General features: G+C 42.5%; 1 protein-coding gene across 1 annotated transcript in view; it reads right to left on the bottom strand.

The window, feature by feature from the left end:
- cep126 (centrosomal protein 126) overlaps positions 1 to 8,789 on the bottom strand; it is a gene marked incomplete at both ends in the record, with an annotated part of 58,094 nt that extends 49,305 nt beyond the window's left edge. Inside the window, 2 exons of the mRNA XM_084310369.1 lie at positions 7,596 to 7,715; positions 8,755 to 8,789. Coding sequence (XP_084166495.1) covers positions 7,596 to 7,715; positions 8,755 to 8,789 — 155 coding nt within the window. The remainder of the gene's footprint in view (positions 1 to 7,595; positions 7,716 to 8,754) is intronic.
- Between the last annotated feature and the right edge of the window lie 7,138 nt (positions 8,790 to 15,927).

The raw sequence follows: 15,927 nt of genomic DNA, 5'->3' as shown, positions 1-15,927 counted from the left end.
CCTCTTCTCTGTAACGAGCACACAGAGCACACTAATGCCCACTTTCATCCTCCGTTGGTGTCAGAATTAGAAGGTTATTATCTGTTAGGGATTTGGGCGGCGAACTGGGATGAACGTCGGGGAGGCCCCGTGCTTAGTCAGCATTATCAGCTGGCCCAGGGTTAGTCTGGAAGACGATCTATTTGCAGGTCTAGACGGCCAAATCCTGTCAGCGGCAGCTACCACTTGCTGAGAGCCTTGTCCCGCTACCTTTATCCACAAAGCTCTCAGGCATGGCTTGATGTACAAGCTGTACCTACCCTTCAAAAGCAGCATGCTCAGCCTCCAGGATGAATTATACAGTAGATGTTCGCCAAAAAAGTGAAACTTTTGGTAGGGATCACAGTTGGTAGGGAGGAGACACAAGCTTAAAAGGGAAAATCCAACCCTAAAATAGAATTTACATTGTGCTATTCTAATGATCTTAAGACAGTTAAAGGGATATTTCACTTTAGTAAAAATTCTGTAATCTTCAGTAGTCTCATCTAAAGTCATCTACAAGTAAGCTAGTGACCATTGCTGTCCCTGTTGTCCACTGTCACAGGTGACAGGCTCCTCATTCATTTCCATTCATTTTGAGGACCAAGTCTAAATATCATACTTCTGAAGTGTAAACAAACTATTTAGTAATATTATTCTGTGTAATATATTTTCTGTGTCAACGGTAGTTCTTTATCAATTTCTTTTAGCTTATGTTGACATTTTCATACTATCAATAAAGTAAAAAAATTTCACTTGTGTAGTGCACAGGGAGGGAATTGGTATCTCTAGACTCTGACTCTGGAGAGGACAGTGGGTGCATTTCTCGTCCTTTAAATGTAGGGCTTACAGTTTTCCAAATCAGAAGATGTACCACATCCCAGTGAAATCACCATCATCAATCATAGTGTTCTAGGATTTGTTCCATTATTCACGGTCTGCGGAGCAGCTCCAGGATTTCTCTCAGGGGTGGGCGCCTGGACGGGATAACGGTTGAACCGGTATACCGGTAGAAATCTGTGCCACGGTAGAGATTTTACTCTACCGGATGTACTGGTAGAAGGTTACTTTTAGGCTTCAATGTAAAAAAATACCTTTTCACATTTACAAATGTAACACACAAAACTAGCGAACTCCATGCTGCCATTAAAATATAATAGACTAGTTTGTGGGAAGAAAACATGTCAAGAAGTTGGCCCATTATTGGCTATTGAAGAAAAGCGAGTGTGATGCGGGATCTCCCATTCTTGATGCAAATGATGAAAAATAATTAGTTCTACATAAAGGTGCTTCGTCCATCATCTGGACGGGGTTTGGGTTTAAAAAGTTGGACCTTGAGCGGTCGGGTGGCGTAGCGGAGATTGCGCTCGTCACCAATGCAAGAGGCTGCGGTCTCGACTCCCGGAGTCAGCATTGCCCTGCAGCTTGGGCCGGTCGTCATACTAACTCGTTTGGCTGAGTTATGGGGAGGGAAGTCGTGGGTGGTAATCTGGCGTTGTGGACAGCGATGCCTACAGGTCAGGTCTGGGCGCCTGCTCAGCGAAAGGCAGGAAATGGTGAAGGCAGCGTGACCTCCCACGCGTTACGCTTCACCAATGAGAGTCCTCGCTGCCAGGTGAATGTGTCGGAGGAAGCATGTGGTGGACTTCAGGGTTCCCTTGTACCGACCAGTAGGAGGAACATGCGCACAACAACCAGGTAGGGGAGGGGGGGAATTGGCATGACGACTAAATTGGGATGGGGAGAAAAATTTAAAAATCAGGCGGAGAAAAAGAGGATAAAAAAAAGAAAAAAGTTGGACTTTGAACAGAAAACGATTATCCGCAAACAATGTCAAGCGAGAGTTGTTGCCAGATGCGCGCAAACACAGACAGTCCCTCCACAGGTGATTCTAAATGAAAAACCACAACACAGACATCGCTAATCGAGTCATTTCCCAGTGGCTATCCGTATGACAAAAAAGCAAGCGATGGAAGGACATTACAAATACCATAACGAAGTACCTATGTAAAACATGGTGCCTATACAAACAGTGGAGCAAACAGGGTTTAAGACAATGAGAGTGTTTCACTCGAATTAGCAACTAAAATAGATGTAAAGACTAAACTGTCCTACAAGCTGACAGTTCAATAACCTAAACTAACGTTAGCTGCTAATGTCAACTAAGCTGGTTAAACAAATCATGGAGATGCTCATAGCGAAGCAATTCTCTGTGCAAACTTTAATATTTCCCATATAAACACTCTTACGCAGACACACAGCTTTACCTCCACACCAAACCCTCGGCTCCCCTTCCTCCCCCCTCCCTCACTGCCTGCCTCCAGGACATAAAAACATGGATGACCACCAACTTCCTTCAACTCAACAGCAAGAAGACCGAATTAATAGTTGTAGCCTCCCCAGCCCTCCTCCAAAAGATCAACCACCTTGTTCTCTCCGTGGATGGCTACTCCATCTGCCCCTCCACGGAGGTAAGGAACCTGGGCGTAATACTGGACTCAACCCTCTCATTTCACCCTCACGTCAAGTCTGTCACCAGATCCGCCTTCTTCCACCTCAGAACCATTTCCCGCCTCTGCCCCTCACTCTCCGACACCTCAGCGGAAACACTCATTCACGCCTTCATCACTTCCCGCCTCTACTACTGTAACGGAATCCTTCTTGGTGCTTCCAAGAAGGTTCTGGATCGCTTACAGTACGTCCAAAACTCTGCTGCGAGGGTCCTCACACGCACCAAACCCTGGCAACACATCACCCCCACCCTGCAAAAACTCCACTGGCTCCCCATCAACTACCGAATCCCCTACAACAGGGGTGCCCAACCTTTTTTGAACCAAGATCTACTTTTTTATTTACCACCTAGCCCGAGAGCTACCAGCCAAAATTGTATATTGTAAGCCGTCATTTGAGGCTTTATAAAAGCAGCATAATGAACACAAATCTGTCAGTGCCGAGTCCAACCTCATCTTAAATAACAAACAGCATTGCTTGTTGTAGTTAACAAGGAGAGGAAGAGTTGATTTAGCAAAAAAAAAGAAAAAAAAGAAAAAGAAAAATCAAGATCTACTTGAAATCAGCCCGCGATCTACCTGTCGATCGCGATCGACTGGTTGGGCACCACTGCCCTACAAGATCCTCCTCCTCACCTACAAATCCCTGCACGGGTTGGCCCCTTCCTACCTGACCAACCTACTCCACCCCTACACTCCAGCACGAGGCCTCCTCTCCTCCAACTCCGACCTCCTCACCATCCCCCGCACCAGGCGTTCCACACTGGGAGACCGAGCTTTCACTGTAGCTGCCCCCAGGCTGTGGAACTCCCTCTCCCCCTCCATCCGAGGCTCTGACACCATCAACCTCTTCAAAACCCACCTAAAAACCCACCTGTTCACACTTACCTTCACGCAACACAGCCCCGCTCCCAAGTAGCCCACCCCTGACTCTTTTCTTTTAAGCCACAGATCCTGTTGTTTTGTTTTGTTGTTTGTTTGTTTGTTTGTTTGTTGTTGTTTTCTGTTTTTTGTTTTGTTTGTTCATTTCAACCACTTCATCCAATTGGACAGCACCTTGCTTCCTTTTTTTATTTTTATTTTTTTTATTTTTTTAAATATAATCGTATTTGTTTTTTCCTGTTGTTACTACCATAGTATAACGAAATTGTGCCCCCCAAGGAACACACAGACAATTACGCTGGTGAGGAGGGGTAGTTCCATAGTGGGAGTCGAACTGGTCAAACTAGAGGTGGTGGCAGAGAGGAGGATGAGGAAAAAGCTGGACGCTATACTGAAAACCCCTCCCACCCCCTCTATGAGGAGCGCGTTGACTTATTCCGCCACGACACACCACAAACCGCCTCAGCCAGTCCTTTGTGCCAGTGGCCATCAGGATCCACAACAATGGGCATGGACTGCTGCCAATTGCTGGAGAACTAACAGCTGGAGAACTTGAGAACTGTTAGGACTGTCTGACTCCTAATAAACACTGCACAGACTCTGCTACGGAAGCCACACCAGAAACATAAAAAAATATCAGTATCACGTAATAATGTGATAACTTATTGTTTTAACTAGGGGTGCACCGATATATCGGTCGGGTATCGGTATCGGCCGATAAGTGCCTTGTTGACTGCTATGTGCCGATAGCAGTCGCCGATAAATACCCATCAATTTGTGTAGCGTCAAAAGGCAAAAAAAAAAAGTTCACTCGCGCGATCTACCTGCACAACGCCCGCCGTCCCCCACACACACACACAATCTACTGCATCAAAGTAACTACTTATGATTAACAAGGCATTCGTTTTGTGGCATTAGCGTTATATAGTTAACGCTAGCTTTCGGTTAGCTGTTCAATGCTATTAATAACACAACTCCCCGTCAACACCCTCTCTCGGGAAGATGGCATTTAAGAAAGTATCTGCTGTTAAAATGAAGTGTTACACGTTCAATAACAAGCATATTATTTACCCGAAGATAGCAGTAAACAAGGCATTACTCCGTTAGTACGTTCATAGCTCGGTTCCATTCCGTTGCTCATTCCGTACCCAACTACACATTCTGCAATCTGTTAATAAAGTTTTCAACCAGACAAATGTATAGAAAGGCTTTGTTTTATTATAACATTTGTTGCAGTAAAATCATTATGTCTCATTTGGTCATGCGTGGAGCGCCGGTCGGCGGGCCGGGCAGCTAACGTAGCTAAGTGTGTTCTGCTCTCGCAAACAGAATGCCCGGAAGTAGAAACATTTATAAACGCTTGCCGATTGGTGGTAAGGACAGCAGGAGGTGGGTGCTAGCGGTCACCGGTGTGGCGTAATTGGCCGAATCGACTGTCAATCAAAATGGTTCCATTGCATTGGTTGAAAGCTCTGGTTGAGAGAATAGTATCCTGCTGCAGGCCGCAAGAATGGTTCCATTGCATTGGTTGAAAGCTCTGGTTGAGAAAATAGTATCCCTCTGCAGGCCGCAAGACGATACTGGGAGAGAGATAGTGATACCATAAACATATTTCTTGATGTTTCCTTTTTTTAAGTAAGTAAAGAGGCCTACAAATACAAACATACACATACAAATATACAGTAGTTTCATTAAAAAAAAAAAAAAAAAAAAAAAAAAAAAAAAAATTTACAAATACTTATATACAAATATACAAATATCGGTATCGGTATCGGTATCGGCCGATAGTGTTAGTTGAACAATCGGTATCGGTATCGGCGGCCAATTTTCATATCGGTGCATCCCTAGTTTTAACATAAACATTTCACGTTATAACGTGATACCAACTTATCACGTTATAACGTGAAACGTTTTTGTTACAAAGGATCAGATTAAACCGAATATATATATATATTGATTGATATATATTGCATAATATTTGTATATCGTTTGATATCCCTTGTATATTCCTTGTACATATACACGGAATATCCCTTTAGCCTAGTACAGACCATAATATTTCATTCTCCTATTGGACAGCGGTCCACAGGCGCCAAGGCCATGCCTCCAAAGTCAGGTTCAAAGTCACCGCCGGGGACATGCCTGGACATGAACGGTACTGCGCAAGGATATGAGACAGGAATAAAGCTGGTACTAGTTTATTCATCTAAGCGTATAAATACGGCGCAGGTGAATACAGAAGCACTTAGAGAGTTACCCAATAAGTTGAAGCCTCACCCACGATACGACGTGCGGTGCAGTATGGCCTGTTTGGCCCCAAATAGAGCATTGAGACCGCGTGCGAATTAATAACTGAAGTGTCAGAGTTTAACGCTGTACCGTCGAGTTCGACCTATTCTATTAAGTCAGTAATAGTCTATTTGTGTATAGTGTATCGTGCGGCTAAAGTTCTACAGTGACCAGCATCACCAACGTTTCCTCGTATCAGCTAGAGTGCTTATCCAGGCTGGGCTGCTTATCACGGCGCTTTCACCCGAGGAGCCCTAGACGAGGACCGTGTGGACATGTACACTGGATTATCTACCCGACGACTGCATAGCCCTTTTCGGCTGGATTATATTTGCTTTTGGTCCTGTAATTAATGGAGCGGAGAATCGCCGACACCCACAAGTGTGTGGGATTTACCCTGTGAGGAGCCACGTCGAGTCTGCCCCTCAGAAGCCTGAGGCAGGCTAGCTTTCTTCCATGTGGAGCTACATGCTACGGAGAACAGCTGTATTCGTCTGTGGATCAAGATCTTATTGCACCGTCTCCTGTACTCGGAGTCTCCTGATCATCGTTGACCCAGACTCTACTACCGACAGATCCTCTACCCTTGCTGGCTTACAACCGGGGGGACCCTTCCAGTATCTCCCGCTATATTACTAGTGTACCATAGATATAATTCCCTAAGATTCAGGTTGTATGATTACCTCCTGCGTAATATGAGAATGGACATTCGTTATTGATTTGCCTACGCACATTCCTTTGCCTTATAAGCGCATTCAAAGTGAAGTAAAGTAAAGTATATTATGTACCTTTTGCTGCAATAAATACTTAAATACAGCTTTGTGTGGAACCGATTCATTGTGGGGAAGTGTTCATCATTAGATACCTGTGTACTGTATGGCCAGTAGGAATGTACATAAAGACGGTAGTGGTTTAATGATACCATACTTATCAATACAGTCAGGGAATTGTACCCCTCAGTTACAGTTTTGTTAAAAGTAAACAATAGGTTATCACGTTATAACATGAAACGTTTTATGTTAAAACAATAGGTTATCACGTTATAACGTGAAACGTTTTATGTTAAAACAATAAGTTATCACGTTATAATGTGAAACGTTTTATACTTAAAACACGTTATATTGATATTTTTTTTCTGTTCCTGGTGTGGCAGCAATACGCTTCCGTACTCTGGTGCAACGTGTTACTACATTATATGGACCATGTATACTATCATCACTATTACTACTGACTGATTGAATCAATAAATCAAATTCACCAATATTACTTTGTTCTATATTCTATTATAATTATTACGTATTCTGCCTGTACCCCCCACCATCCCATGCTGCTGACACCTCGATTTCCCCAAGGGGATTAATAAAGGAACACTTGACTCGTATAGTATTATTGTATAAACTAAAACTGTATAAATAATATAAAAACTAAAAAATTTGTTTTATGGTTTTAAGGTTTATTTTATTTAAGAAAGGACCAGTGTACCCATTATTAAACACAAGACCTTAGATGCACCAGGTAAATGTGCCATACAGGATCATTTTCATCTGCAGTCCTCTGTAGTCTCTTCCCCTGAAGATGGAGAGCGTCTCTGATGTCACTAATAGGTCCAACCTATCATGGCAGGTCCAATATGTGGTAACTTGACGCCTTTAGTTTCAGCTAACACAGAAAGCTGAGTAGGTATTGACATGTCTTGAAAGAATATAAGCTGTCGACATGGGAATTCTTGGTAAATATCAATGTCCTGTTGCTATTTGCAAAAAGTGTAGAGATGCTGCTAAGCCTCAGTAATTTATTGAACAATTTGGTGGGAAAAGCATATTTATCCACATTTTAAGGGTTTAAAACATCTGGAGGGGATCTTTAAGAGAAGAAGAGAGAGAGAATGAAACTAACTTCCTACGCCGGTTGGTCTCCAGGGAGAAGATGCGAGAGCGGGCTCTGCCGGACGTCTGCTCTTCCACCAAAATTGTTCGTTCATCTTCAAGCCCCCCATCTGCTCCTAACCGGGCATTTCTGAAGGCAAGCGGTTAAGGAGATTTGTTCTAAAATATCAAATATATAGCATAGGTTAAATGTAATACACACCCTTAACTGACTAAATAAACAGGACAGTGTTTTCTGCCAGGGAATAATACTATTGTTCCTTAAGGATCCATGTTAAATGTTGTTCATCTGCGTAATTACTTTTGTCTATGTAGTGAGTACCCACATAAAGGACCCAGCAGTCATAAATCAACAAGTGACTTGGCACGCACACAAGCACTCATGCACACTCAAGGAGAGAGAGAGAGAGAGAGAGAGAGAGAGAGAGAGAGAGAGAGAGAGAGAGAGAGAGAGAGAGAGAGAGAGAGAGAGAGAGGAGACACACACACACACTGAGCAAATCATCCTGCCATCATGACAAATTAGCTTAACTAGGGTTGAATAAAGTTCAAGTCACCATGAATTGAAAATGGGGGACCCTGATGTAAACAAGACAAACGTCTTTCTCTGGTCTGCATCCCCTTCGTATTGTACGGATTTGTACCCATTCTGCAATCTGTTAAATAAAGTTTTTCATTCATTCAATAAAGCTAGACTTTTAAGATATTTAAACAACAACAATAAACAATTACAATCAATCAATATCTCTCTCTCACACACACACACACACACACACACACACACACACACACACACACGTATTTACATCCACATAATTACAACAAGTACAGTATAGCCTACACATTGTAGATGCAAAACAGATGAGACCTGTCGGTCATTGACAACAACCATGCAGGTTGAGTATTAAATTAGCGTGCAGGTGGCGATACACTCAGCACGACAGGGCACAACAATGTGCTTGCCAAACAGGGGATTAAGTAAAACAGAGGAGGGCCAAATATGTCTCACACTTAATCCCCTGTTTGTCTTGTACACTATAAACAATATAAACAGCAATCGGTACAAACGTGTTTGTTGTCCAAAAAAGTTGGCTAGTGACACCACCAGTATAACAACTGACAGCGCCACACACACACATATTATACACAAACACCAGTCAGAAGGATACGAGTGGTAGAAAAAGTTGTCCTTCAAAACTTGCATTCTAGGAAGCTGCAGGTGCTATAGCCGACAGATTGAGCTGCCAGCTAGCAAGCTAGCGTGTCCAGTATCCCCAGCTGTGTTCATTCGACCATTTTCAGGATGCAGTGGTCTAGTAGTGGTGCTTGCAAAAAAAAAAAAAAAAAAATCGAAACCGCATTGCAGTTATTAACGTTACATCTTGAGGATAGTCGAGTCTTTCAAAGTTAGAACGGCATGAGAAATAACTTGATTAATTGACTTGCCCGTCGTGGCTAACTAACGTTATGTCACTTCTTGTCTGAGTCTATATATACTGTTGTTGTCATCATGATCACGCCATGACGGTATCATTCACTACATAAAACCGCAACAGACAGAGGACGCGCTTCCTTGACAACGCGGCCGGAGGTGAGGTTCGCACACCGTCCAGCAGGGGGCTTTCTAACAGACGATCAGATACCAGCAATAAGGCTGCATTTACGGTCATCAATCATCATTAGTATGTGGTCGGTCGAGTCAAAAACTTTTAGTCATATTCTATGAAAATAATAATGATAATGATGCAATGAAATAAAAACTCATGCACGTGAACAGCTGCTCAGAACAGAGACTGTCATACGTGACCAGCTTTATGGGAAAAAGAGCAATGCTGTCACATTTGACAGCACAGGAGTTAAGAGGATTTAGGAAAATCTCCTTTTTCGTGATTGTTTTATGGCTTTGTAGACAGTAGGCCTACCTGCTGGGACATACGGTTGCACTTTGTGACCTATATGTTTCAGTCAGCTTTTCTCTGGACAATAAAGCAACCCGCACCACACAGAAATTGCGAAAACGGCGAGGCAAAAACACCCTTAGTGATTGTAGACAGCTGTATATAGTACTGTGTGACTTTACACGGGGGAAATATATCAGGGCAATCGCTAAAGCCGTGATGGACTTTTAAGAAAGTGTTTCCGAGTGTGCAGCAAAGGCACACAGCTAGTCTGCTGCCCAACCACGGACCGCGCACAGCAGCTGGAGCGTCACACAGTCAACTCAAAAGGTTGGATGCTGTACCAGAGCAGCAGATCATCAGTCGACAGAGCAGGAAGAAGAGCCATGCACCATCGGGTAGCCTGTACGCGATTATGTTTATGTGCATCCTCTAGGCTACTTCATTTTGGGATGTGCATCAAATTAAATCGGAACGACAGTTACGTGACAGGGCATGCCAAGAATTGAGGTGAGTAGGTGTAGGCTATTCAAATTGATGTGCAAATGTATTATGATACATTGTTGTAGCCTGTAAAGAACATACACTCAAGTTCAGTATTATGGTTATACAGTCGGGACAAATAAAAAGGGACAAATCTCCCTGCAAGGACATTATTCTCTTTGATATTTTACCCAATAATCCCTTACTATTGTAATTAGCAACAGAGACAAATGTTGATCAAAGACGGGTTAAAGGCTACTTTATATTCCACTTATTATAGCCCATCTGAAGATTAACATAGTGAGAAAAGTGTAACGATTGGAATGTGATTATGAGTAATACTTGTTTGGTTTCTTGAAATCGGATTAAAAGCAGGTTGGTGTATATTACCTGCAGATTTGTACCCTGTAGCACCTGCAGCAGTGTCCTGAGATACAACTGCAGCTACCAACTCTCAGTGAGTGCAATTCGTATTTAAATGTCCCTCCCCAAATTAGGATAACACTGCTTCACCATCTGACTCTCCAGCATCTTCTGTGTCACCTGGCAGCATCATCATGTTATGAAGAGGAGCGGCAGTAGAAAAGTTCAACGCATTCTCACCAATTCCCACAGGTAAGTCTTAATTGTTATCTATGGCCATTTTAATCACAAGATTAAAGTGGCGATCGACTTTTCCTTCATATAATTTGACCGCACACATTTGATATGTTGTCATCTCAAAGTGGCCCAGGGGGTTAGCTTGTCACTCTTGTCAATGTATTTTTTGCCTCCTGATGTGGGCGGGGTTACGAGGCAAATTATCGATATTTTGTCAGTCCACACGAGACAAGACAACCGACTTTGTATATATAGTGCTCGCGTTCATCCCTTTGCACATGTTAAACCTTGTTAACACAAATTATGATTGAGAGAAGGGACCATCTGTCTTGCACCCATCATCATCATCTATGTGGAAGCAATGAGTCTACCTTATAACTAGCTTCTAAAATGGCCATGTCAATCAAATGTAATTAGTGTACAGGGAATGCATTACTGTTTTATTATTAGCACAAATGATGGGGGTGGGGGGCTAGTGGTCTCTTAGCCCCCCCTGAACGAAAGAAAAGAAAAACGAAAGACAGTTAAAGTTAAAGAGATAAAATTACAAAAATAAAAGCTAATTGTTTGTAATCAAGATCCTTATTATCTTCACCAGGTACACACACACACAAATAGGTAGTGTGTGTCTGTCTGTCTGTCTATCCGGAACTTATCTTGCCAGCTACAAGGCTGTGGTGGTTGAAAATTGTTATAGAAGAAGTCTTTATTTGTCACACACACATGCGATGGGCGACCCACAGGAACACACACATGCACTAGTCGCTGATTAAATGTTCTCTGCACTTCCCATCCCATCATCCTTCCCCCCCAAGGGCAGCCGGGAGCAGACAAGGGCTGCAGCGTGTGCCGTGCCCAGGGACCAATCCAAGTGCTACTGTCCGTCTTCGTCAAGGACGTGACAGCATTAGCGATCTGTTGTGCATGTTTTTCCATTGGGTTTATCTTATCGGGAGGGGAAACCCTTGCGAGCACGGGGAGAACATGCAAACTCCACACAGAAAGGCCCGGGAGATACCCCACATGGGTAACTGGCAACACGGCAACCTGGTCCCCAAGCGGGAATCGATCCCAGGACCTTCTAGCTGTGAGGCGACAGTGTTAACCACTACACCACGTGCCGCGTTATTTTTTTTCGTAGCCGCATTTTTCGGAGACGCTCTCTGATTGGCCACTGACATGTGCGCCCAATCGTGTGACGAGCTGTGTCTTTTCCCATTTCCGCCTAAAACAGCATGCAAACTACCTAACGCCTAGTCTATCACTGGTTAAGCTTAGGCGACTCTTTCGAAGTTGGTTAAGGTTTGGAATCAGGGCTGGTGTTCTATCGCCCTGCTCTAAGACAAACTCTAACCTTAACCAACTTCGAAAGAGTGCCTAAGCTTAACCGGTGATAGAAACAGGCGTCACACGACTGGGCGCACATGTCACATGAAGTGGCCAATCAGAGAGCGTCTCCGCAAAATGCGGCTACGAAAAAAAATAACGCCAAATAAGCCTGTAAATAGGCTTACAGCAGACCAGGGACATGACTTCTGGAATATTACCTCAATCGGCCTGATGGGGGCACTATAATAAGAATATATAACCCGGGATAGGTGCACAAGGAAGCCAAGGAGCAGTGATGGTAACTGTTCAGCAGAGGGAGGTAGAAGTCTGTGCAAAGGTGGGGGCGAGTGAGGAGCAGGGGGAGGAATCTGGGCAGGAAACGGTGGACCGTAACAACAACGTTTTCATGACGCGCTACTTCCTCATGTCTAATTAATCTGGTTTCCGCCAGGATGCGCAGAGTTATTTATAAACTCATATTTCGCTAATAACACTTAAAATAACATGCACTTTAAGCTATGGTTTGAAGTGGTCTGATAACTATATAATTTATTGTGCAGCTTGAATGAAAATCACCTGTTGATGATTCATGTGTGCAGGGGTGGACTGGCAACAAAAAGCAAGCCGGGAATTTGCGGTCAAGCGGCCCCCATTTGTCAGAAATAACATATAAAATGTAAAATGCATCAAGCTAATCAATCAATTAATCAATCAATGAATCATCAAATAACAAAACGCAATCCGCTAATTTACCTTTGTGTCAAGTCAATATGCAAAACAATGGGTCTCATTTTCAAATGTTTTTCTTTCCTATATTTGTGAGTACAGACGACGTACAACATATATGCTCCAATTACTTTTTGTGCCGTTTGTACTCTGTTGTGCAGTGGCACTGGTTGGTCATCACACACACCTGTTTCCATATTAGGCTTCTCCCTCCTCCAACATTTCCCTGTCTTTCTCTGCATCTGGTTCACCTGTTTGTATAAATTGCATAAAACAGACATTAAGACAACATAATTCGGACAGTTGGTTGACATGTGCATCAAATATAATTTAGCATTCATTAAATTCATTGATGAATAGTCCATCTGAACATACACGGTGTTATGCCCTAATTCACTTTACACAATGGCACTCAATATTGCACCTGTAGTTTCTTCTATGATGCTGGTTCCTGCAAAGGCCTCTCCCTCCTCCACCCTTTCCCTTTCTTTTTCTGACTGACAGGTTCACCTGTTTGTTTAAATTGCATTAAACAGACATTTGGACTCTTGGTTGACAGGCATCAAATATCATAGAGCAAACATTTTTGCATACATTTTAACTATTGTAATGCAATCACACATTAATGATGAATAGTCCAACCTGAACATACTATATACAGAATACTGGGAGAAAGCTTAGGTAGCTAAAGTACTGGTAATAATCATAATAATAATAATTAGGGATGCTCGATATTGGCTTTTTTACCGATACCGATATACCGATATTGTCCAACTCTTAATTTCCGATACTGATATCAACCAATACCAATATATGCAGGGTTTCCCCCCCCAAAAAACTGGTAATTCAGGTAATTAACATTACATATCTCTTGTTGTGGAATTAACACAACATTATGCATACTTTTGACAATAAATAAAATCAGAATTTGTTCTTACTTGCTTGCCTGGGTAAATAAAGGTTATAGAAATGTAAAAAACCGATACAGATACCGATACCGATATTTTCCCATATCACATTTGAATGCCGATATCGGCCGATAATATCGGTAGGCCGATAATATCGGACATCCCTAATAATAATGACTTTTCTCAAACCCAATGCACTAAATCTACTAAATGAAATGAAATCTACTAAATGAAAAGCTAACATGTGTGGAGAGTGTCAATCACTTGTTGCGATTACCTTATGGTTTAAGTAGAACTCTTGGTATTTTCTTTTAAATGCAGCTTTCTTTTTTCTGGCACTCTGAGACCCTTCTGGTGTCTCATCGTTGGCTCTTTCTCCCTTTTCAAAGAAGCTCTCCAGTGACGTGTTTTGCGTGCCATTATAGCAAGGTTAGCTTGCCGACTTACTGATGCACAGAAAAAACCTGCGACTAAGTACACTGGAGTGAGGCGTGGACGGAAGTGGCAATTTTTCTAAATAAAATACTCGAAAGACTAATACAATTTTATTTACATAAACATTTACATTGCAGGGATATATTGGTCCAAATATGAAGGCAACACCAAAATGTATGTATTTCACATTGTCTGCTAAAAAAAAGCCCAGAACAATATCCAAATAAATGGCTGTCACTCACTGAGGAAAAGGTGTATTTGCACCATATTTCACACAGAGGTTCAAAACACCTAAATGTAACTTTCCATGTTGAAAAAAAAACAATAATTCCCTGTTGAACTATAGTGTTATTCAACAAAACACAAGGTTTTTTTATGTCAAATATTGTATGCTCACACAAAGGTAATGTATGATGGTGACTTTACACTGCCCCAGACATAAAGGGTAGGTTCCCCTGAATCATAAAGGGTTGAAAAAACACTTGATACTGACCCAAAGAATAAGCTCAGAATTGGCAAAAATATAACACTATGTCCAGGCGAACCTTTGTCTATGTAGGCTTTAGTACCTGAAACATACTATAAATAAAAATAAAATTGTCCAACCATTACAAATGGTGCAATTGTGTGCTAGTGTAATAGTATGTGCTAGTGTGCTAGTGTAATAGCGTGTAATAGTGTAATAGGAATACTGCGGGGAGATCTGCTTTCATTGGTCTATGTTTACCCCGCCCCCTACACTCAAACCCCACCTAACGTGTAGGCTACTAGAAAATAAACGTGTGGCTGCCGTCTTGTAGATTTATGTGCTCTACTGAGCGCACCTTTCAAGTTTGTGTTTCGATGACGATGCTTATAAGCAATCATTGCCATTGCACTGTATTGACTTGCTTTCCATCTTGAACATTCATGCTAACTAACTACTGAGTCTTCTATTCATTACAAATAAACTGCTGTTGTTGCTAGTTACACAATTTGAGGTTCACTTGGGCAAACTGGTGCCGGAGAGCTGATTACTGGAGTCTCACAGCAGCAAACCTGACTACTATCGTCTTTGTGCATTCAAAAGGTGTAATTTCATCCTGGATATTGAATGACTTGTTGTTGACCGATTACAAAAATATTCAACCCTTGTGCGAAGCTTCATCCAGATTGGATCAGAACTGTCGGAACTGTGGCTGGTGTACTGTGGAGTGAGTACAATACCCCCCATCACACCATGTGCGCGGGTCTAATAACAACTTTCCAGTGGAAATCAGACACTGTGCTGCTGTTAATACTGTAGCCGGATGAGGCAGTGGCTCTTCGCCCCTTCGCCAGATGGTAGTTAATCGACTAGTCTGCTTCAGTCATTGTGGTGCATTTTTATTTTGTGCCCAGTTGGGACAGGAGGGTCTTTGTCAGTGTCCATAATTGACCTATCTCAAACTCTGCAGTCTTTCCCTTGATTCTCCACTCACAACTGTTGCTTTCCCCAGATAAAATTGCAACCGTAATGACCCAGCCACGAGACAGAGCCTAGGCGATAAGAAAGAAAATTATATGCTTTGCCAGGTCATGATACAAGGGAGAGAGCAGATGATAAGGCCGTGGGTGGTGTGACACTCACACAGTGAATCATAATTCAGTTCAGACCAGCTGTCCATTCCACACTGACTGCTGAGATCACCGTCTTCTCATTTTACCAGGCCATTTGTAGATATTGAGATGGATCTCTTCATCTAACCCACCAGACCCCAGCAGACAAACGTAATGTGTTTGTATTATATGAAATAGATAGTAGAATTTGGGGTAATAACATGGTCATCTATCTGAACATTTTCCTTTTGGCCATTGGGAGGGATGAGTATTGCACTCACCAACATGTGCAAACATCAAATGCAAAAAGCTTTCAGGCACATCCGCTAAACTGTGTTTGTGTTTACGTCCCGTGTTTAGATGCAGCAGTGACGACAGCGACATG

The sequence above is a fragment of the Notolepis coatsorum genome, assembly GCF_963971535.1.
Source record: "Notolepis coatsorum genome assembly, chromosome: 1".
NCBI classification, from domain to species: Eukaryota; Metazoa; Chordata; class Actinopteri; order Aulopiformes; family Paralepididae; genus Notolepis; species Notolepis coatsorum.
This window is presented reverse-complemented; position numbering and strand designations above follow the sequence as displayed.